This window comes from Coregonus clupeaformis, unplaced genomic scaffold (assembly GCF_020615455.1).
Source record: "Coregonus clupeaformis isolate EN_2021a unplaced genomic scaffold, ASM2061545v1 scaf0033, whole genome shotgun sequence".
Classification (NCBI taxonomy): domain Eukaryota; kingdom Metazoa; phylum Chordata; class Actinopteri; order Salmoniformes; family Salmonidae; genus Coregonus; species Coregonus clupeaformis.
Window position 1 is genome coordinate 1,072,611 of NW_025533488.1, and position 23,201 is coordinate 1,095,811.

The 23,201-nt window shown below is 44.0% G+C and overlaps 1 protein-coding gene across 1 annotated transcript; it reads right to left on the minus strand.

Annotated features, from left to right (window-relative positions):
* Positions 1 to 2,189: 2,189 nt before the first annotated feature.
* On the minus strand, positions 2,190 to 19,338 carry LOC121556980 (zinc finger and BTB domain-containing protein 16). Its single transcript, XM_041870868.2, has 5 exons — positions 19,277 to 19,338; positions 13,371 to 14,587; positions 5,501 to 5,601; positions 3,327 to 3,500; positions 2,190 to 3,179 (listed from the first exon to the last, which is right to left on the minus strand). The coding sequence occupies exons 2-5, from the start codon at positions 14,486 to 14,488 to the stop codon at positions 2,950 to 2,952; spliced, it is 1,623 nt and encodes a 540-aa protein (XP_041726802.1). The 5' UTR covers positions 14,489 to 14,587; positions 19,277 to 19,338; the 3' UTR covers positions 2,190 to 2,949.
* Positions 19,339 to 23,201: the final 3,863 nt, after the last annotated feature.

The window sequence follows — 23,201 nt, forward strand, 5'->3', positions numbered from 1 at the left end:
GAGGCCTCTTTATCTTGGTTTCTCAGTTGTCTGTAGACAGTTCTCCTTGTCCTTTGTTGTCTGGCCTAACTCTTACTCACATTGCTAAATAGTAACACAATGTCATAATCTTTACTGGTCCTACACTCACACATTACAAGGGAGTAGATTCTAACACATCTCACACAGTTTCGGAGTGTAATAATTAGTCACTACTAAGAAAGTACTAATCATGCTTAAAACAAGAATATTTCACAACTATATTTAAGGGTGGAACATTTAGTCATTACTTTTAACCTGTCTATATTTGTCACGCCCTGGCTCTGGGGACTCTTATATGTTGAGCCAGGGTGTTAGTTTCTATGTGTAGTGTCTATGTTTTGTGTTCTATGTTCAGTTTCTAGTTCATGTGTTTTCTATGTTGGCCGGGGTGGTTCCCAATCAGAGGCAACGTGAATCAGCTGTTGCTTGTTGTCTCTGATTGGGAACCATACTTAGGCAGCCTTTTGTGCACTTGTCATTTGTGGGATCTTGTTCCGGAGAGGTTTGTGTTTATGACCGAGGACTTCACGTTTCGTTTTGTTGTAGTGTGCAAAGTACGCATTAAAAGATGTACGCATTTCACGCTGCGCCTTGGTCCACTCATTACGACGATCGTGACAATATTTTAATTTCTATATCAAGTACTCTAAGTAAAATGGTATAACACTGACACAGACAACCTGTCAAAATAAAGATGTATTTATTTAAAACATTTATTCTCTGGAGAGATAATAATTGCAAATACACTCTGCATGCCAGCTGCTGTGTAATTTATGCCAAAAACGCATTTATACTCAAGTTCAGAGCAAATCAATGGTCTCATATCATAAAGGTTTGACAGGCTACTGTTTATTTGTTGTTGGGTGTGACTGTGTGAGGATCTACATTCAATACAAAAACAGGCCATCTGCCAAATGAGTACATTTATTATATCAATACTATCATTAAAATAGCAACAGGCTAAATCAAATATACAGTGCCTATAGAAAGTCTATACCCCCTTTGGATTTCTTCACATTTTATTGTGTTACAAAGTGGGATTAAAATTGATTTAATTGTCTTTTTTTTGGTCAACAGCCTCCACAAAATACTCTGTAATATCAAAGTGGAGTCAATACATGTTAGAAACACCTTTGGCAGCGATTACAGCTGTGAGTCTACTTGGGTAAGTCTCATAAGAGCTTTGCATACCTTTTTTGTGCAATATTTGCCCATTATTATTTTCAGAAATCTTCAAGCTATGTCAACGTGTTGGGGATCATGACTAGACAGCAATGTTCAAGTCTTGCCATACATTTTCAAGCTGATTTAAGTCAAAACTGTAACTTGGCCAACATTCACTATCTTCTTGGTAAACAACTTTGTGTTCTAGGTTATTGTCCTGCTGGAAGGTGAATTCCTCTCCCAATGTCTGGTGTAAAGCAGACTGGAGCAGGTTTTCCTCTAGGATTTTGGCTGTGCTTAGCTCCATTCGTTTCTTTTCATCCTGAAGAATGTCAAGCATACCCATACCATGATGCAGCACCACCATGCTCGAAAATAAGGAGGCAGTTACTCAGTAATGTGTTGTGTTGGATTTGCCCCAAACATAAGGCTTTGCATTTAGGCCAAAAAGTGTATTCCTTTGCAGTGTTTCTGTTGTTGTTGCAGTATTACTTTAGTGCCTTTTTGTATGTTTTGGATAATTTTTATTCAGTATATTTGTATACTTCTTTTCACTCTGTCATTTAGGTAGTTATTGTGGAGTCACTACAATGTTGTTGATCCATCCTCAGTTTTCTCGATCACAGCCATTGAACTCTGTAGCTGTTTTAAAATCACCAATGGCCTCATAATAACATCCCTAAGCAGTTCCGTAATGTCCTGCAGCTCAGTTCAGAAGGACGACTGCATCTTTCATGTGTCTGAATGGTTTAATACATAATCCACAGCATAATTAATAATTTGACCATGCTTAAAAATATATTCAATGTCTGATTTGTTATTGTTACCCATCTACCAATCACTGGCCTTCTTTATGAGGCTTTCGAAAAGCTCCCTGGTCTTTGTAGTTGAATCTGTGCTTGAAATTCAATACTTCAAGTGGGACCTTACATATGTTGTATGTATGTGGGACAGAGGAAGGGGTAGTCATACAAAAATCTTGTCAACCCCTATTATTTCACACAGAGTGAGTCCATATGTGATTTGTTAAGCCAAATTGTACTTCTGAACTCATTTAGGCTTGCCTAAACAAAGCGGGTGAGTACTTCTGCAGCTACTATATTTTAGTTATTTAATTGTTATTAATTTGTAAAAATGTGTAGAATTTTCTTTTCACTTTGACATTAGGGAGTATTTTGTGTAGATCAATGACAAAAAAATTAAAAGTAAAAATATTTATATCCCACTTTGTAACTCAAAAGAACGTGGAAAAAAATTCTAGGAGGTGCAGACTCTATAGGCACTGTATCAAACAACATCTAAATGTACTAAACACTTATGGTTAAATGAAAATAAGACAAAAAGATTGCTCCAAGTCTTCTTGAGAGAGATAACGGCCAGACATAGCTGGAAACATTCATATGAAACATGGGCACATTAAATAGTCTCTATGTTTTATTTCCTTGTCTCTTGGAAGTGACTGACTCTTCAGCTGCAACCATGATGGAATGGTAATAATACTGTGCTTGATAATGATAATGCTGCTGGTGCTAGATATGTTTTACATTATTTTCTGAGACCCAGTCTCCATCTAGTGGTGGAAATATGTATTGATGTACTCCATGCACTTTTGGAGTACATGGATAAATGTTACATGTTACCATGTATGTACATGACATTCAATGAGTTGAAGTGAAAAAGTATTTCTGAGATAGTTTCCCTAAGATGTAGTTGTTCGGTAGTAAAACTATTCTCTATTGACATTACATTTGCCTTGAAGCTAGCTCAGGTATGGCATGTGTACAGGTAGGTGCTGCTGATGGTCCAGTCTGGCGGGAAGTCCTGCAGCGGGTGGTTCTTCAGGTGTTTCTGCATGGCAGCCAGGCTGCTACAGAACTCCAGGCAGGCAGTACACTGGTAGGGTGTGGCCCCGTCGTGGGTCCGCAGGTGCTTGATCATGGCTGAGTAGTCCCTCGACCGCTGGCCACACAGACGGCACTCAAACGGCTTCTCTCCTGGGGTTGACATTGGGAGTGAGCAGGCAAGCACATACACAATGACTGACACATTGAAACACACACACACACACACACACACACACACACACACACACACACACACACACACACACACACACCAGCAGTATGATGGGGTTGTAATACCTGTGTGTACCCGGTGGTGTGTATCCAATTGGTGTTTGAGGCTGAACCTCTTGGAGCAGCGTTTACACTGGTAGGGCTTCTCTCCTCCCTGATCTCGCCGGTGGGACGGCAGTGACCGCTCCACCCTGAAGCCACGATCACAGTACTTACACCCCAGAGAGGTCTCACCTGAGCCTGGGGAGGAGAGAGCAACAAGAGGGGGTGGGGGTGGAAGTGTAATCATTCCATGTCATGTAAATTCCTTCTTTCATTTAGTATCTTGTGATGAGTAACTTCTAATTAGTTATAGTTCACTTTACATTAATATATATTATGTGTATACAGACAGAATCGTCCACTGAATATCAGTATTAATAAACCTGGCTTAGCTCCATTTCTATTTTGTAATGTGTTTCGGCCCGACTTTCCCCCTGTGCTCCCCACTGCAGCCTGTATAATTGAGCGTATGGGTTAATTGTTTTCTCACACGTCTATATTTATCAGCACAAGCATTGGTGACCATTACCCGATTAAACAATAGTGTCAGGTCCGAGTGATGACCTACTATAGCACTAAAGGGTGATGTGAGCTGAGCCACATTGCATGCAGATGGGTTCTCTGTAGAGTAGGGGTCACACTCATGACTGTAAAGGCTCATGTCTCTATTTGCACTGTTGTCATAGCAGCAACCTTCTTGACTCTACATTTTTTGTTGTCTTAATTTGTGAAGATAAATTCAAAGATTACATATTTTAAAAACTACAGTGTGGTGTATGAAATGGTATTATACAACTGTAATGTAGCCTACGTGTGTGTCAGTCACACACCTAGATAATGATAACTTGCTAAGACCTCCTTTTACCAGAGATAGTTCTATAAATACACCACATCCTTTCACAAGGTTCAAATTGACAAGAAGAACCTTGGTTTCCTCTCATCTTGTACCTTTGTATTTCTCTATAATCTGATCGAGGTGTGACTCTGCAGTAGAGCTGTCAGCTCTTTAGCCCTTTGGTGGCAGTTACTGATACTGTTTTACACAGTTACTATAGGGCCCTGTAGAACACATACAGGATGCTGAATGGGGGGGAGATGATGAGAGAAAGAGAGAGAGGTGGGGGAGAGCAAGGACCAAGACCACAACAATAAAGTGTTCTCTCCTCTCTCGCCACAATTCAGTCTGTTCTCAATTAGCTTCCTGTCCAAACCTTCCTTGGCCTCTCGCTTAGAACACAAACATCTGATTGATATCTAAGCATTATAAGTGTCCCACTTATGGGGACTAAAATGATCAAGGCTGATAAAAGTGACTAGTTGAAGTCAGTGAAACACTCATTATTCAACTAAATGTGTTACTCTTGGCTAGCCATTCAATTTGGTGGAGACAATCAGTGGTGATAATCCTGCGTCACATGAATACCGTTTCTCAGTCGTACTGTAACGAGCGAGTGACAGTGCTAACCCCATCACACAAACACAGACTGTAAAGATGTGAGGCTGATTTGACCACCCTACATAGAGTGAAAATAAGATGTAAGCTTTTTTTCCCTTTGGCACTGTATCAAAACCACCAGCACATTGCAGAATGTACTGTTTGTTCTGCCTGTTTACCGCACTGCTGCACCGCCAGCACAAAGCCACAGCTCACTCACTCACTCACTCTGTCTGTCTCTGTCTCTCTCTCTTTGTCTCTCACACTCTCACACTCTCTCTCACTCTTAGTCTCTGTCTCTTACTCTTTCTCTCTTCCCCACTCTATCTCTCCCCACTCTCTCTCTCACTCTTTTACTCTCTTTCTCTCTCGTTCTCCCTAAGACACCCTTCTCTCTCTCTCTCTCTCTCTCTCTCTCTCTCTCTCTCTCTCTCTCTCTCTCTCTCTCTCTCTCTCTCTCTCTCTCTCTCTCTCTCTCTCTCTCTCTCTCTCTCTCTCTCTCTCTCTCAGGCACGCTTCTCTCTCTCTCTTTCTCTCTTTCTCATGTTTCCTATATGCTCTGTCCCTATGACGATAGACGTTAAGGGTCACACTTTGTTTGAAATGTCACTGCCATTTATCCATTAGAATATTAAGAATACAGTCACATCTTAGTTCTGTACAGCTCCCAATACAGTATTCACATTTTGAGATTAAGCTTTTTGCAATTGACCCCAGTTAGAGGTCTAGTGAAAAAGCACTGAATGTTGTGACATTACAGTACCTGGTGGGTTGGTGGTTGAGGCCTGCAGCCATGAGCTTCCCAGGAGGAACTTGCTGCAGTGCTGACAGTCCTGGGTTCTTCCTGGACGTTCCTGGGAGTATCTGGCTCCATAGAAGACAGAGGTTCAAAATATTTTTTTTTTTAAAGGACAAGAGTCAATGTAACTCTTCAGGTCTCAGGCAAGGAAAACACGCGAGCATGGTGGTCACCGAACCACCACTATTAGATAACCCAGTTGATGTGTTGCAATGAGTGTCATGCCAAAGCAGATTGATTTGCACACCATCTTTAGACATCATGTCCTTCTCCCCTGTCTCTCCAACCACAAGCTATATATAAGCACACAACTGTCATAGGTTGGGGTTCTGAGGAAGAGGACAGGCGTTGCAATTGTACTGTGTGTTTAGTGTCACATAGAAAAGGGACTTTCCACAGCATCTGACACACTTTGTTAGCTAGACTGAAAAACCATAGGTGAAAGATTTTTCAGAGATTAAAGGAAGAGTAGTAATGCTCTTTATGTGGCCCTAAAATCTCCAAAATAAACTAAAGTGACAAATCTGCTACAAAGTGTGCTAGATGGTTTCATACGCCACCTAAATGAAATGGCCACAGATATCAGAGAAACCTCAGAGATCAGCAACAGGAGGGAGGAGGAAGTCAGAGAGATGTTGACGACCGATAGTTTCCACACTGAAACAGGATCACATAAACACAGTTTTAAGACTACTTACAGTCATACTGTAGTTCTCTGATCTGAGCCACATGTTAGTTCTGACCTAGGGGTAAAGGTGGTATCTGAGGGAGTGCAGTATGTATCATGTTATGCATGCGCGTGTGTGTGCGTGTGCGTGAGCAATGTGTATTACGGGGACCTTATACCAAATTGTAACCTGTATTTCTTTATAGATATATATATACAGTGGGGAGAACAAGTATTTGACACACTGCCGATTTTGCAGGTTTTCCTACTTACAAAGCATGTAGAGGTCTGTAATTTTTATCATAGGTACACTTCAACTGTGAGAGACGGAATCTAAAACTAAAATCCAGAAAATCACGTTGTATGATTTTTAAGTAATTAATTTGCATTTTATTGCATGACATAAGTATTTGATCACCTACCAACCAGTAAGAATTCCGACTCTCACAGACCTGTTAGTTTTTATTTAAGAAGCCCTCCTGTTCTCCACTCATTACCTGTATTAACTGCACCTGTTTGAACTCGTTACCTGTATAAAAGACACCTGTCCACACACTCAATCAAACAGACTCCAACTTCTCCACAATGGCCAAGACCAGAGAGCTGTGTAAGGACATCAGGGATAAAGTTGTAGACCTGCACAAGGCTGGGATGGGCTACAGGACAATAGGCAAGCAGCTTGGTGAGAAGGCAACAACTGTTGCCGCAATTATTAGAAAATGGAAGAAGTTAAAGATGACGGTCAATCACCCTCGGTCTGGGGCTCCATGCAAGATCTCACCTTGTGGGGCATCAATGATCATGAGGAAGGTGAGGCATCAGCCCAGAACTACACGGCAGGACCTGGTCAATGACCTGAAGAGAGCTGGGACCACAGTCTCAAAGAAAACCATTAGTAACACACTACGCCATCATGGATTAAAATCCTGCAGCGCACGCAAGTACCCCTGCTCAAGCCAGCGCATGTCCAGGCCCGTCTGAGGTTTGCCAATGACCATCTGGATGATCCAGAGGAGGAATGGGAGAAGGTAATGTGGTCTGATGAGACAAAAATAGAGCTTTTTGGTCTAAACTCCACTCGCCGTGTTTGGAGGAAGAAGAAGGATGAGTACAACCCCAAGAACACCATCCCAACCGTGAAGCATGGAGGTGGAAACATGATTCTTTGGGGATGCTTTTCTGCAAAGGGGACATGACGACTGCACCGTATTGAGGGGAGGATGGATGGGGCCATGTATCACGAGATCTTGGCCAACAACCTCCTTCCCTCAGTAAGAGCATTGAAGATGGGTCGTGGCTGGGTCTTCCAGGACCTTAAGAAGCATCTCAAGGTCCTGGAGTGGCCTAGCCAGTCTCCAGACCTGAACCCAATAGAAAATCTTTGGAGGGAGCTGAAAGTCCAGCGACAGCCCCGAAACCTGAAGGATCTGGAGAAGGTCTGTATGGCGGAGTGGGCCAAAATCCCTGCTGCAGTGTGTGCAAACCTGGTCAAGGCCTACAGGAAACGTATGATCTCTGTAATTGCAAACAAAGGTTTCTGTACCAAATATTAAGTTCTGCTTTTTTTATGTATCAAATACTTATGTCATGCAATAAAATGCAAATTAATTACTTAAAAATCATACAATGTGATTTTCTGGATTTTTCTACATGCTTTGTAAGTGGAAAACCTGCAAAATCGGCAGTGTATCAAATACTTTTGACCGGTAGTATATATATATATATATATATATATATATATATATATATATATACAGTGGGGGAAAAAAGTATTTAGTCAGCCACCAATTGTGCAAGTTCTCCCACTTAAAAAGATGAGAGAGGCCTATAATTTTCATCATAGGTACACGTCAACTATGACAGACAAAATGAGATTTTTTTCCCCAGAAAATCACATTGTAGGATTTTTAATGAATTTATTTGCAAATTATGGTGGAAAATAAGTATTTGGTCAATAACAAAAGTTTCTCAATACTTTGTTATATACCCTTTGTTGGCAATGACACAGGTCAAACGTTTTCTGTAAGTCTTCACGAGGTTTTCACACACTGTTGTTGGTATTTTGGCCCATTCCTCCATGCAGATCTCCTCTAGAGCAGTGATGTTTTGGGGCTGTCGCTGGGCAACATGGACTTTCAACTCCCTCCAAAGATTTTCTATGGGGTTGAGATCTGGAGACTGGCTAGGCCACTCCAGGACCTTGAAATGCTTCTTACGAAGCCACTCCTTCATTGCCCGGGCGGTGTGTTTGGGATCATTGTCATGCTGAAAGACCCAGCCACGTTTCATCTTCAATGCCCTTGCTGATGGAAGGAGGTTTTCACTCAAAATCTCACGATACATGGCCCCATTCATTCTTTCCTTTACACGGATCAGTCGTCCTGGTCCCTTTGCAGAAAAACAGCCCCGAAGCATGATGTTTCCACCCCCATGCTTCACAGTAGGTATGGTGTTCTTTGGATGCAAATCAGCATTCTTTGTCCTCCAAACACGACGAGTTGAGTTTTTACCAAAAAGTTCTATTTTGGTTTCATCTGACCATATGACATTATCCCAATCCTCTTCTGGATCATCCAAATGCACTCTAGCAAACTTCAGACGGGCCTGGAAATGTACTGTCTTAAGCAGGGGGACACGTCTGCACTGCAGGATTTGAGTCCCTGGCGGCGTAGTGTGTTACTGATGGTAGGCTTTGTTACTTTGGTCCCAGCTCTCTGCAGGTCATTCACTAGGTCCCCCCGTGTGGTTCTGTGATTTTTGCTCACCGTTCTTGTGATCATTTTAACCCCACGGGGTGAGATCTTGCGTGGAGCCCCAGATCGAGGGAGATTATCAGTGGTCTTGTATGTCTTCCATTTCCTAATAATTGCTCCCACGGTTGATTTCTTCAAACCAAGCTGCTTACCTATTGCAGATTCAGTCTTCCCAGCCTGGTGAAGGTCTACAATTTTGTTTCTGGTGTCCTTTGACAGCTCTTTGGTCTTGGCCATAGTGGAGTTTGGAGTGTGACTGTTTGAGGTTGTGGACAGGTGTCTTTTATACTGATAACAAGTTCAAACAGGTGCCATTAATCCCGGTAACGAGTGGAGGACAGAGGGGCCTCTTAAAGAAGAAGTTACAAGTATGTGAGAGCCAGAAATCTTGCTTGTTTGTAGGTGACCAAATACTTATTTTCCACCATATAATTTGCAAATAAATTCATTAAAAATCCTACAATGTGATTTTCTGGATTTTTTTTCTTCTCAATTTGTCTGTCATAGTTGACGTGTACCTATGATGAAAATTACAGGCCTCTCTCATCTTTTTTAAGTGGGAGAACTTGCACAATTGGTGGCTGACTAAATACTTTTTTTCCCCACTGTAAAAGTTTTAGAACACTTACTCATTCAAGGGTTTTTCTTTATTTTTACTATTTTCTACATTGTAGAATAATAGTGAAGATATCAAACTATGAAATAACACATAAGGATCATGTAGTAACCCAAAAAGTGTTAAACAAATCAAAATATATTTTATTTTTGAGATTCTTCAAATAGCCACCCTTTGCCTTGATGACAGCTTTGCACACTCTTGGCATTCTCTCAACCAGCTTAACCTGGAATGCTTTTCCAGCAGTCTTGAAGGAGTTCCCACATATGCTGAGCACTTGTTGGCTGCTTTTCCTTCACTCTACGTTCCGACTCATTCCAAACCATCTCAATTTGGTTGAGGTCGGGGGATTGTGGAGGCCAGGTCATCTGATGCAGCACTCCATCACTCTCCTTCTTGGTAAAATAGCCCTTACACAGCCTGGAGGTGTGTTTTGGGTCATTGTCCTGTTGAAAAACAAATGATAGTCCCACTAAGCCCAAACCAGATGGGATAGCGTGTCGTTGCAGAATGCTGTTGTAGCCATGCTGGTTAAGTGTGCCTTGAATTCTAAAAAATTCACAGACAGTGTCACCAGCAAAGCACCTCCACCATATCAACTCCTCCTCCATGCTTTACAGTGGGAAATGCAGAGATCATCCATTCACCCACACCGAGTCTCACAAAAACACAGCGGTTGGAGCCAAAAATCTCCAATTTGGACTCCAGACCAAAGGACACATTTCCACCAGTCTAATGTCCATTGCTCGTGTTTCTTGGCACAAGCAAGTCTCTTCTTCTTATTGGTGTCCTTTAGTCGTGTTTTTTTTGCAGCAATTCGACATGAAGGCCTGATTCACTCTGTGAAGCATTTATTTGGGATGCAATTTCTGAGGCTGGTAACTCTAATGAACTTATCCTCTGCAGCAGAGGTAACTCTGGGTCTTCCATTCCTGTTGCGGTCCTCATGAGAGCCAGTTTCATCATAGCGCTTGATGGTTTTTGCGACTGCATTTGAAGAAACTTTGAAAGTTCTTGAAATGTTCCGTTTTTGACTGACCTTCATGTCTTAAAGTAATGATGGACTGTCTGTCACGTCTCCTCCCGTTGCTCCCCTCCGGTGCTCTGATTCGCTGGTCTACTGAGCCACCGGTCTGAGCGCACCACTTCGGCAACACAGGAATGGAAACCCAACGCACCCTAATCACCTCCAGCGCACCTGCACCTCATTATCTCATCACCACCACTATATAGCCCTGGACGTCATTGTTGTGTGTAATTGTTAGCGTTGTGTCGTTTACTCGCGCCTTGTTATTCTCTTTCTCATTGTTAAGTAAACCTTTACCTTGTTGATTCCTGCGTCTGCGTCCTGCCTCTTCATATCCTCAGTACTCGTCACAGAATTACACACCTCTCACGAAAATGGATGCAGCAGGTAATCCTCCTGGAGTTTCCCAGTGCCTCGACCAGCACCAGCAGCAGCTTGCCCAGTTGAACGCCGCCATGCAGGAAGTGCTCCAAACTCTACATAATCTGCCCAGCGTTCCGGTTCCACCTCAGGGAGCAGCGAGTGTACCCAGTCCACCTGTTCCTGTGCTATCACCAACTTCTGAGGCACCCCTCGCCCTACCAGAGCGCTATGACGGTAAAACTACTAAATGTAGCGGCTTCCTGCTACAGGTTTCACTTTATCTGGCGCGTCAGCCTGGGGCATATCCATCTTACCAAGCCAGGATAGCGCTGGTGATTTCGCTACTTAAAGGAAAGGAGCTGGATCAGGCCACGGCAGTCTAGGAAGGAGGTGAGGCCGAAGCGCTTCCCTACTCCACCTTCCTCGCTCGGTTCAGGGTGGTGTTTGATCAACCCACGGAGGGAAAGGACGGGGATGAGCGTCTCATCAAGCTACAACAGGGAGAGGGGCCCGCGTCTGAGTACGCTCTGAGCTTTCGCACGGTGGCAGCGTCTTCCGGCTGGAATGAGCGTGCTCTGCGCACGACTGGAATGAGCGTGCTCTGCGCACGGCCTTCAGGAGAGGCTTACGGGAGGACCTCAAGACGGAACTCGCATGTCAGGATGACGAGATGGACGTTGACACCCTCCTCGCCATGTCCATCCATCTTGACGACATGCGAGTTCCGTCTTGAGGTCCTCCCGGTCTGAGCGCACCACCTCGGTAAACACAGGAATGGAAACCAACGCACCTTAATCACCTCCTGCACCTCATCTCATCACCACCACTATATAGCCATGGGCTGTTCAGTCATTGTGTGTAATTGTTAGCGTCGTGTCGTTTACTCGCGCCTTGTTATTCTCTTTCTCATTGTTAAGTAAACCTTTACCTTGTTGATTCCTGCGTCTGCTTCCTGCCTCTTCGTAGCCTCAGTACTCGTCACACTGTCATTTCTCTTTGCTTATTTGAGCTGTTCTTGCAATAATATGGACTTGGTCTTTTACCAAATAGGGCTATCTTCTGTTTAACCCCCTTATTTGTCACAATAAACTGATTGGCAAAAAAACACGTTAAGAAGAAAATAAATTCCATAAATTAACTTTTAAGGCACACCTGTTAATTGAAATACATTCCAGGTGACTACCTCATGAAGCTGGTTTAGAGAATGCCAAGAGTGTGCAAAGCTGTCATCAAGGCAAAGGGTGGCTATTTGAGAATCTCAAATATAAAATATATTTTGGTTTGTTTAACACTTTTTTTGGTTACTACATGATTCCATGTGTTATGTCATAGTTTTGATGTCTTCAATATTATTCTTCAATGTAGAAAATAGTAAAAATAAAGAAAAACCCTTGAATGAGTAGGTGTTCTAAAACTTTTGACCGGTAGTGTATGTCATTTAGCAGACGCTCTTATCCAGAGCGACTTACAGTGAGTGCATACATTTTCATACTGGCCCCCCGTGGGAAACGAACCCACAACCCTGGTGTTGCAAACGCCATGCTCTACCAACTGAGCTATATCCCTGCCAGCCATTCCCTCCCCTACCCTGGACCAATTGTGCACCGCCCCATGGGTCTCCCGGTGGCGGCCAGCTATGACAGAGCCTGGATTCGAACCAGGATCTCTAGTGGCACAGCTAGCACTACGATGCAGTGCCTTAGACCACTGCGCCACTCGGGAGATATATAGTTTTATTTTTATTTGTTGGGAATGTTTGTTGAATTTGTTGTCCTCAGGGCTCAATGGGCTCCCCTGATTAAATAAAAGTTTAATAAAAAATAGGCAGACATTGTTTAAGGACTGAAACAGCTTGTAACCGATCCGTAGGTGGATCTGAATGTCTTTCAGGTTTGATATTTGCAAGGGAGGGGAGAAACTAAGGGGGCTCCCCTTTAGATACCATGCAAAAGACTGCTTTATAGAGACTTTCAATTACACCATACTGTACATCATGTCTCTGTATTAGAAAGAGGAAGTAGCTTCACTGTAAAACCAGAAACCAGATACAGTGTAATGCCACCATCAAGGGACAGACCACATAACATGACTTCAGTAGCTGTTCTGTGGTTTGGACACAGCTAATATGAATGACCATCTACATAATATACATTATCTGAATATGACAGACAGGAGACGGTTAACTGGAGACAGGGGAAACTCTGCTTGTAGGAAAGAACAGGAGACTAGAACTTTCATTCAGATCCACCCAAACAACAATGAGTCAGATAGCTGTGTCGATATGTGCTACTTAATGTAAGCAAATGAGGGAGATTCTGAACTATATTGTAAAATTGAGAACAGGGAAAGAAAGAGAAGAATGAAGACCAAAACGTCTGTAGTATAAAACCCCTCCAGAGCAGTCTTACCTTTGCCCTTCCCCTGGTGCTCCACCTATCAACACTTTATCCATTGGGTCTCTTTTTCCCAGCAGACCTTGCTTCAGGATGTCCCCCAGCTCCCGAGACCCAGAGAGCAGGGGGTGGTGGTGGTAGGGATGCAGGATGCCCGGGTAGCCCAGGACGGCGCTGTGGATCTGGGGCGGGATGGAGGACGTTAGCAGGGGGTACATGTGGGGAGTTGAGAGGTGGAAGGGGTATGTCACCAGGTGCTGTGAAGGGTGAAGGGAAGAGGAACTGGCTGCCAGGAGGTCGTTATAGTTCCAGGCCATCCTTTTCAAGGTGTTGACTTGGTGCCACATGACCCTCGATGCTGGGGGAGGAGGGGGAGGGGGTTGGATGGTGGAAGCGGTGGTGGCGATGACACTGTCTCTGGATGGAGGCGGTGTGGTGGTCACTAGTGTGGGTGTGAGTGGCTTTGGCCTTTTTCTCTGTGGGGGTGATGAACCAGAGGAGTTCTCCCTAGTGTCAGGAAGAGTGGGGTCCTCAGTGAATGGGCTGCTCTGGGGCTCCAGATCAATGGAGGGAATTGTCTGGGGATCCCCCTCTTCTGGAATGGGACTTCCTTTCAGGGATTCTTTCTCATCTCTCTCCTCTGTCATCTGAACTTCTCTCGTTTCTGTAATTTCTCTAGTTTCTTTCGTTCCTCTCACTTCTCTTATTTCTCTCATCTCTCTTCTCTCTCTCGTCAGGCACCCCAGATTTCTCTTCAGCTGGCTGCGACACTGCTCCTCCAGTGGATGCATCTCCAGGAGCTTGGCGGCCCTCAGAAGCTGGGGAAGATCATCAACAGGGACCTCCAGGGTCTCGGTGTAGGCAAAGTCCAGAACCTGCTGGAAGGTTTGTGGGGAGAGGAGCTCCAGACTACAGTGGTGAGGTTGGTCGAGGCGATCAGGCTGGTCTGAGCGTGCAGCCTGCAGGGTAAGCTGATGCTCCAGGGTCTTGCTAGCGCAGGCCAGCACCAGCCGATGGGCCCTGAACACCTGGCTCTCGACTGAGATGACAGCGTCACACAGCGTCCCTGAGCGACGCAGGACATCTGCCTGGCGCAGGAAGAGGGAGTACTGGGTGTTGTGAACTCGGATCATCTTAGAGGTATGGAGGAGGAAGGGAGGAGTGATGGGAAGAGGAGATGGGCAGGTGGATAGGAGATGGTTTAGAAACTGTCTGAGAAAACGCCATTCGACCTATAGGAAAAAGGAACAGTGAAATTATCTAAATGTGGTCATTTTCTGTCATGTTTCTGAGAAATAAAAAATGTCAGATAGCAAGTTGGAAAATGAATTTGTATAAATAGAAGATTAGGGTTGTGATAAATAGATTATATCCCACGCCTCTGGTTCTCAGTGTTTTTCCATAGATGCCAGATGGTTAGGATGTTTTCAAGCTATAAGGGGTGAGAGAAGAGGAGGTTGGAAACTCAGAGGGTAGATCATATCACCTGCTGACGTAGGTTAGGTTAATAACATGCTGTTGGTTACTAGGGTTTTGGAAATTCATAGCCCGAAAGGGACTGACTCAATGCAAGAATTACATAAAAAGTTCAGGAGCAATTTATATGTCAATCATGTTACATATCAATAAATATTGAGTGGCATTTCACAGTCTGTAGCATGCACTGAAATGAATCTCAAGAACATGTCGTTTGAAATTATATCCATTCATGATATTATCTTTAAGTCTATTTCCCCTGAAGTACTTGGTTATCAATCTGGGGCTTAAAAGGTCTATGTCAATTCTGTGGTTGATGAAGTACAGTATATTTCAGTTGTTTTTAGCATGTCTTATATCTGAACTCTGTAGTAAAAATTAGTGGTGGAGGCTGTATGTCTGGTTGACGTGTGGAAATGTTTTATGTTTCATGTCAGCTTTGAAATTCATCTCTCAGGTATATGCTCAGAAGCCACAAACCTCCTCAGAATATGACACTGTGACTAATGCCAGTACACGCAGGCTTCACAGACAGACGACAAGTTTGTTTGATCAACAACAACCTATAGTGTACTGTAATTTGGTTTAGATAGGCATCTACAGTTGTAACAGTGTGCTGTATGTGGTATAAATCAAGTTGTGCTATTTGAACATGCAGTAGTGAGTCTTGATATGACAGGATTGTGTCGAAAAGTAACGGGTCACGTCAATTTACAAAAGTGGGTTAACCGCAGATCTGTACTATATTGTGCACAATCCTACTAAACAGCAGTGGTGGAAAAAGTACTCAATTGTCATACTTGAGTAAAAGTAAAGATACCTTAATAGAAAATGACTCAAGTAAAAAGGAAAGTATTCCAGTAAAATACTACTTGAGTAAATGTATCTGGTTTTAAATGTACTTAATTACAGTGGTGGAAAAAGTACTAAATTGTCATACATGAGTGAAAGCATAAAGTTAAAGTAAATGCTGTACATCAAATTCCTTATATTAAGCAAACCAAGTGGCAAGATTTTCTTGGTTTTCTTATTTACGGACAGCCAGGGGCACACTCCAACACTCAGACATTATTTACAAATGCAGTGTTTGTGTTTAGTCAGCCAGATCAGAGGCAGTAGGGATGACAACGCGTTAAATTGATAGATGCGTGAATTGTCCCATATTGCTGTCCTGCCTGAGCATTCGAAATGTAACGGGTACTTTTGGGTGTCAGGGAAATGTATGAGAGTCAAATTTACATATTTTCTTAAGGAATGTGGTGGAGTAAAAGTAGTGAAAAATATAAATAGTAAAGTAAAGTACAGATACTAAAAAAAACTACTTAGTTGCTTTACACCACTGCAAAACAGGTATAAGATAAAAGTTAAAACAGATTTTATTTTGTAACTAATTAAAACCCCCTTCATTAAAATATCAAAGTGGTCAGTTATGTGTGTGCTGTGTGGTTGTGTATCCTCTGTTCTGCTCCTCCAGCTGACCTGTCTCTGAGAGAACTGTCCCATGGAGCACTTTGGCATAGTAACCTCTGTTCAGTACAGTAACTCAATTTCTTTCCGCCAACGGCGACAGTCGATAAAATCGGAAGTAGACATACCGGTACTGAAATGACAGCACTTTATTGTCATCGTTACTGTAATTGATGCTTAATCTCTTTCCAACACACACATAGTGTGGAGAAAAGGTCAGTCAGTTCCAATCCCAAAAGTGGAACTGACTCATTATTTGAAGTAATACATTCCTTTATTTGCTTATATATTGCTAAACACACTAAATGTGGTTTGTTTGCTGAATGGGTCTATAGACCCCAGAGTGAAAATACTAAAACTAACTTCTCTTCAACTATAGTATGTATTGATGGCCATGGACAACTGTTATACGATGCCTGCTCTCTCGTACTCTTGTTTGTGTATCTCTTGAACTTTTCCTGCAGCTACCCTGCTAGTACCCCTAATCTGTAGCTTTAGGAAATAATAATGGCCTCTGTATTATTATAGATTATGTCATATTATAAACTGGATAGTTTGAGCTCTGAATGCTGATTGGCTGAAAGCCGTGGTATATGAGACCGTATACCACGGGTATGACAAAACATTTATTTGTACTGTTCTAATTATGTTTGTAACCAGTTTATAATAGCAATAAGGCACCTCAGGAGTTCATGGTGTATGGACAATATACCACGGCTCCGCGGTGCGTCGTGCCTAAGAACAGCCCTGAGCCGTGGTATATTGGCCTTATTGCTTAACTATATCGTATTTATGCACCACATAATGGATTCACATTGTCCACAAATGTGAAATACATTTTCTCTGCCAAGACACACACACAAAGGCCAATCATTCAAGGCTCAATAATGCTGGTTATTGGTGGTTGGGACACAACAGATCATAGAAATCAACATATTCTGATTTAAATGTTTTTGCAAAACTTTCTCTACACAACATGAGGGATCCCACAATCAAATTTTCGAATTTCTTATTGTTGAGAAGCAACTGCTTTAAGTTAATTGAATTAAATTAAATTGACCACCCTTCTCGAAAATGACAATGAAGTTCATGCGTAAGTGAAACTGCAGATTAGCAGTTATCGTACTTTTTATTCCAGCATCACTTCATCCCTATCTTTGTTGGTACAGTAATTCTTTATAGGGTGCAAATTTATACAACGTATTCACTGACATTAATTTGACTATTTACTGTTTATTTGAGTACTGTATGAGTGATTAAAAAAAGTATATTCTATTCTATTATTTCCACCAGTAAGACATAAGGTATTCTATTCAATTCAATTCTATTCTATTCACATTTGTCTCTAATGCATTCAAAGTCATTACAGAAATGATTGTCAACCTCGATAAAGATGAGCAGAAAATACTGTATAAAATACATAATACAAATACTGAGCTATATTGTATGCTGAAAAAAACTGGAAATTATATTATTTTCTACTAATACAATTTTGTTTAACAATAAAAAAAATAAAAATCTTAAAAAGATAGGGGTCACAATTATCGGCACCGCTGTTTTCAATACTCTGGCACCCTCCCTTTGTGAGGATAACGCACTGAGCCTTATTCTAAAATGTTTTATGATATTGGAGAACACACTTGGAGGGATCTTAGACAACTTCTACATACAGAATATTTCCAGATCATTGATATCCTTTATCTGCGCTTATGGAGTGAGTGCCCTTTTCAATTCAAACTACAGGTTTTCAATGATGTGTGCTTGGAGTTATTGTCTTGCTGGAAGATCCACTTGTGGCCAAGTTTCAACTCCCTGTCAGAGGCAACCTGGATTTTGGCTAAAATGTCCTGGTACTGGGTAAAGTTCATGATGCCGTTGACCTTAACAAGGGCCCCAGGACCAGTGGAAGCAAAATAGCCCCATAACATCAAAGATCCATCACCATATTTTACAGTAGGTATGCGGTTCTTTTCTGTTTATCACATCCGTCTTGCATGGCCAAAGAGGTCTACTTTCATGTCATCTGGCCATAGCACAATAACTCCAAGCACACATAAAATTCCACAAAGAAATGGTTAATTGGCCACAAAATCAACATTTTGCAATGGCATCTCAGTCTCCGGACTTGAACCCCATTGAAAACCTGTGGTTTGAATTGAAGAGGGCAGTCCATAAGCACAGACGAAGGAAATCAATGATCTGGAAATATTCCGTATGGAGGAGTTGTCTAAGATCCCAATGTGTTCTCCAAACTCATAAAACATTTTAGAAAAAAATCAGCATAGTTTGTATTTATTTTATACAGTCTTTTTTGCTCATCTTTATCAGGGTGCCAATAATTTTAGTCACGACTGTATGTTCCTTTACTGCTACTGATATGTGCTATAGAAGTAAAATGCATTATTATTATTGACATCTAGGACTATTGCAGGTAGAAATATTACATGTATCACCTTTAACAACAGCTTGATCCACCATCAATGCAACCATCCATACAAACTAATCGATCCACAAAGTTGAATGAGTAGACTTTCCCTGGCGATACGCATACAGTACAGTACCATCATAAATCAGGTACTGATGGTGATATGATTACTGAATATCACACGTACAGTAGTGGGCTACAGACAGACATTAGGCCTACAGTATGCAGGCCTAAATATTACCCCAAGCAAATCTGCATGTCCTCAATAGCACATAAAGCTAAGGGGAAAACCTAGTGTGCACTGACACACCTTCAACATCCTCTGACAACACATGAAAAACCAGCCTCTACTCACATGTAAAGGCTGGAGTTGCATGCGAGAAACTTTTTGAAGCTAAAAAACACAGAGACACCAGCTAGATGACAGGATCAACCGAGAGGAGATAGATAAAGAGAGAGAAAATGTTTAAAATTGAGCAGAACGGCTTGAGAGACCATGCAGGGACGGAAAGTGTAGTAAAACAGAGATGTTCAGTGCAATGGGGAGACTCACCAGTTCACGAGTGACTCAACCCACCCACAGTGGAGAGTGTCAACCCTACACGCATTGTGGCCTGGCTGTTGAATGACAGGGTTGGCTGGGTCTCCGTTTAGGTAAGGGAAAGGGTGGTTACCTCTTCTCTCTTCTCAGTCCCTCCTCCTAACCTCATCTGCCCCTGATTGGTCTGTCATGGGAGCATCCGTGAGATATGATCGGTTAGTACAGTATACAGAGTTGAACTTGGAGTGTCTGTAATATTTTGTTTTGGGAACTAACTAAGTACATTTTAAGTGGCAAGTTATTGATCGTGGTTGATTATCTCATTTCAAAATAATGTGTTAGGCTGAGACTGACAGTTTGAAATGTAGGTAGGCATAGGTTATGCCAGAGTAATCTCTTTAATCATATTTATGATCTTAAAGCCACAAACATTTATAATTTTTTTCCCACCCACATCACAGTTGCAGGTTACTGAAATGTTCTAATTGGCTGAAGTACAATGCTGTGAGAAAAACATTTGCACTTTGTTTAGCTTTGACAGTATGTTGGAGGCTAGAGAGGCCGGAGAGGCCGTAATAACATAGAACCCAGCTAAAACCTGTGTACCTGAAATAGCACACACATCAGCCTGATGGTGCAGCATTTCATGTGCATGTGAGATGGCTGATGTGAAAACTATGATCATTACTGATATAGATATATATAGATATGCTGGCTACCTGTGTGGGGTCAATGGTCAGACCTTGCACTCTTTACAATGCATGCATCATGTTTAGTAATACGTTATACAGTAGTGAAGCTTTGAAATGTAAGGCTCTGTTTTTCAAAGATATTTATGTTGATTAAAGGACCAGTTCAGTCCAAATTCACTTTTTCCTGTGTTTTGTATCATATTGTACAGCTGATGAAACTAACACTGTAAAAGTGTGAAGAAATTTGATTGTTATTTCCTGATAGTTGCTGGTTGAAAATACAATCTACACAGGACCTAACCAGCAGGTTTTGCATAGGTGGAATTTCGGCTTGCCTGGTGACATCACCAGGTGGTAAATTACTTAATAGATCAATCACAACGAGAGTTCCAAATTTCTCTGCTAATAACAGCTATTTTTCCCATCCCTACTCAGACCACTCCCAGACTGTCATAGCTAAATTCTTGCTTGAGAATGTTTTCTTTTTTCAAAAACTATTACAGTAAGATACTTATTTGTTACCCAAAAATGATTTGATATTAATATAAAACATCTGCATTGGGCCTTTAAATTAACCATTGTGTTGAGAAGACATACTGTAGTATGGAGAGTCTTGACCAATCATTTGTTCTGTACTATGCCTGATATTTTTTCAATATTACTAAGAGAGTGGGTGGGTGAGAGGGACACTCAACCATCTGAATGGTCCAGTGGTTTCCCTTTCACCCCTACCCCTTCACCCTTAACGCCTGTTTTTGCATATCTGCCCAACGGCTTTCCGAGACAGACATAGCAACGATGACACACACGGGGGGAAACCATGTCAACTTTAGTGTCAAACCCTTATTTGGGGTTCCCTGCCTAATCCTCCTCTCTATAGGTGCATGCAAAAATAAACTGCATTTTGAAATTTTCGTTTTTTTACGGGACAACTTTTTTTCAGCAGAGAAGATAACTGATCATGTGATTTGATTGATCCAAAATGTAACATTCTGAAGAGCCTTTCATCCTTATAACGTTCATAACACTTTGACTCTGGATGTGCATGTGCCTGTTTGAATGCCATGATGAAGTGCAGTAGGCATTCCATTTGAAATGATAGAGGTGTTGGTGGCCACCTTGCCATCTCTGTCACGATCGTCGTAGGAGTGAGTAGACCAAGGCGCAGCGTGTGAAACAAACATGACTTTAATTAGTTAAAGTTACAAACAAAACACGACTCGTGAAGTCCACGGTAACACTGACCGAACACGGAACAAAAACCCACAAACACAAAGTGAAACACAGACAGTTAAATATGGCTCCCAATCAGAGACAACCAGCCGACAGCTGACACTCGTTGCCTCTGATTGGGAGTCACACAGGCAAACATAGAAACAGACAACCTAGAACACCCAAACAAAGAAACAGAACACAATGAATGAACACACCCTGGCTCAACATATAGAGTCCCAGAGCCAGGGTGTGACAGTACCCCCCCCTAAAGGCGCGGACTGCGACCGCGCCTAAATACGAGCAAAACAGGGGAGGGCTGGGTGGGCATACCTCCTCGGTGGCGGTTCTGGCTCCGGCCTTGCCCACCACCCTCCAACAAACCCCCCATAGTGCCCCTGGTCCGGTCTGGCCCCGCTGGCTGGAGCTGGACTGGACGTAGCAGGGGCGGTAGGCTTCAGCTCCTTAGTGGAGCAGTTGAGCGGTACCTGAATTGGCACCGATGACCCAGGCACGGGTTGTGCCGGACTGACGACTCGCACCCTAGGTTTGGTGCGTGGAGCAGCGACGGGCCTTACCAGGCTGACGACTCGTACCCCGGGCTTGGTGCGAGTAGCAGGAACGGGCTGAACCAGGCTGACGACTCGCACCCCTGGCTTGGTGTGAGTGGCAGGAACGGGCTGGACCAGGCTGACGACTCGCACCCCTGGCTTGGTGCGAGTGGCAGGAACGGGCTGGACCAGGCTGACGACGCACCCCGTAGGCTTGGTGCGTGGAGCAGGGACAGGCCGGACAGGGCTGGCGACGCACACCGTAGGCTTGGTGCGTGGAGCAGGGACAGGCCGGACAGGGCTGGCGACGCACACCGTAGGCTTGGTGCGTGGAGCAGGGACAGGCCGGGCAGGGCTGGCGACGCACACCGTAGGCTTGGTGCGTGGAGCAGGGACAGGCCGGGCAGGGCTGGCGACGCACACCGTAGGCTTGGTGCGTGGAGCAGGGACAGGCCGGGCAGGGCTGGCGACGCGCACCGTAGGCTTGGTGCGTGGAGCAGGAACAGGCCGGACAGGGCTGGCGACGCACACCGTAGGCTTGGTGCGTGGAGCAGGGACAGGCCGGGCAGGGCTGGCGACGCACACCGTAGGCTTAGTGCGTGGAGCAAGGAACAGGCCGGACAGGGCTGGCGACGCACACCGTAGGCTTGGTGCGTGGAGCAGGGACAGGCCGGGCAGGGCTGGCGACGCACACCGTAGGCTTGGTGCGTGGAGCAGGAACAGGCCGGGCTGGGCTGGCGACGCACACCGTAGGCTTGGTGCGTGGAGCAGGAACAGGCTGGGCTGGCGACGCACACCGTAGGCTTGGTGCGTGGAGCAGGAACAGGCCGGACAGGGCTGGTGACGCACACCGTAGGCTTGGTGCGTGGAGCAGGGACAGGCCGGGCAGGGCTGGCGACGCACACCGTAGGCTTGGTGCGTGGAGCAGGAACAGGCCGGGCTGGGCTGGCGACGCACACCGTAGGTTTGGTGCGTGGAGCAGGGACAGGCCGGGCAGGGCTGGCGACGCACACCGTAGGCTTGGTGCGTGGAGCAGGAACAGGCCAGACCGTACTGTGAACACACACCACTGGCCTTAAACGGGGATCAGGAACGGGCCGGACCGGACTGGCAATACACCTCAGTACCTCTCGCCGTGCCTCTACAACTTCCTTCCCCCTTCTCACCAATGGCTCCCGTAACCTGGTGGCCCTCTGAACTCGCCCCTTGTCTGCCTCCGTCAGCCCCGTCGTCCATGCCGTGTGCCCCCCCCTAAACATTTCTTGGGGTTGCCTCTCGCCTGTCCGACGTTGACCCGTTTGGCGCCGCTGCTCCTCTCCTGCCTGGGTCTCCCCCTTTATCGCCTTCCGGTACCGGACGGCCTCCTCCTCAGTAATCTGCCCCCAACCGAGGAGGACATCCACAAGAGTCACCTCCTGCGTGTGTTCCTGGACACGCTGCTTGGTCCTGGTATGGTGGGTTTTTCTGTCACGATCGTCGTAG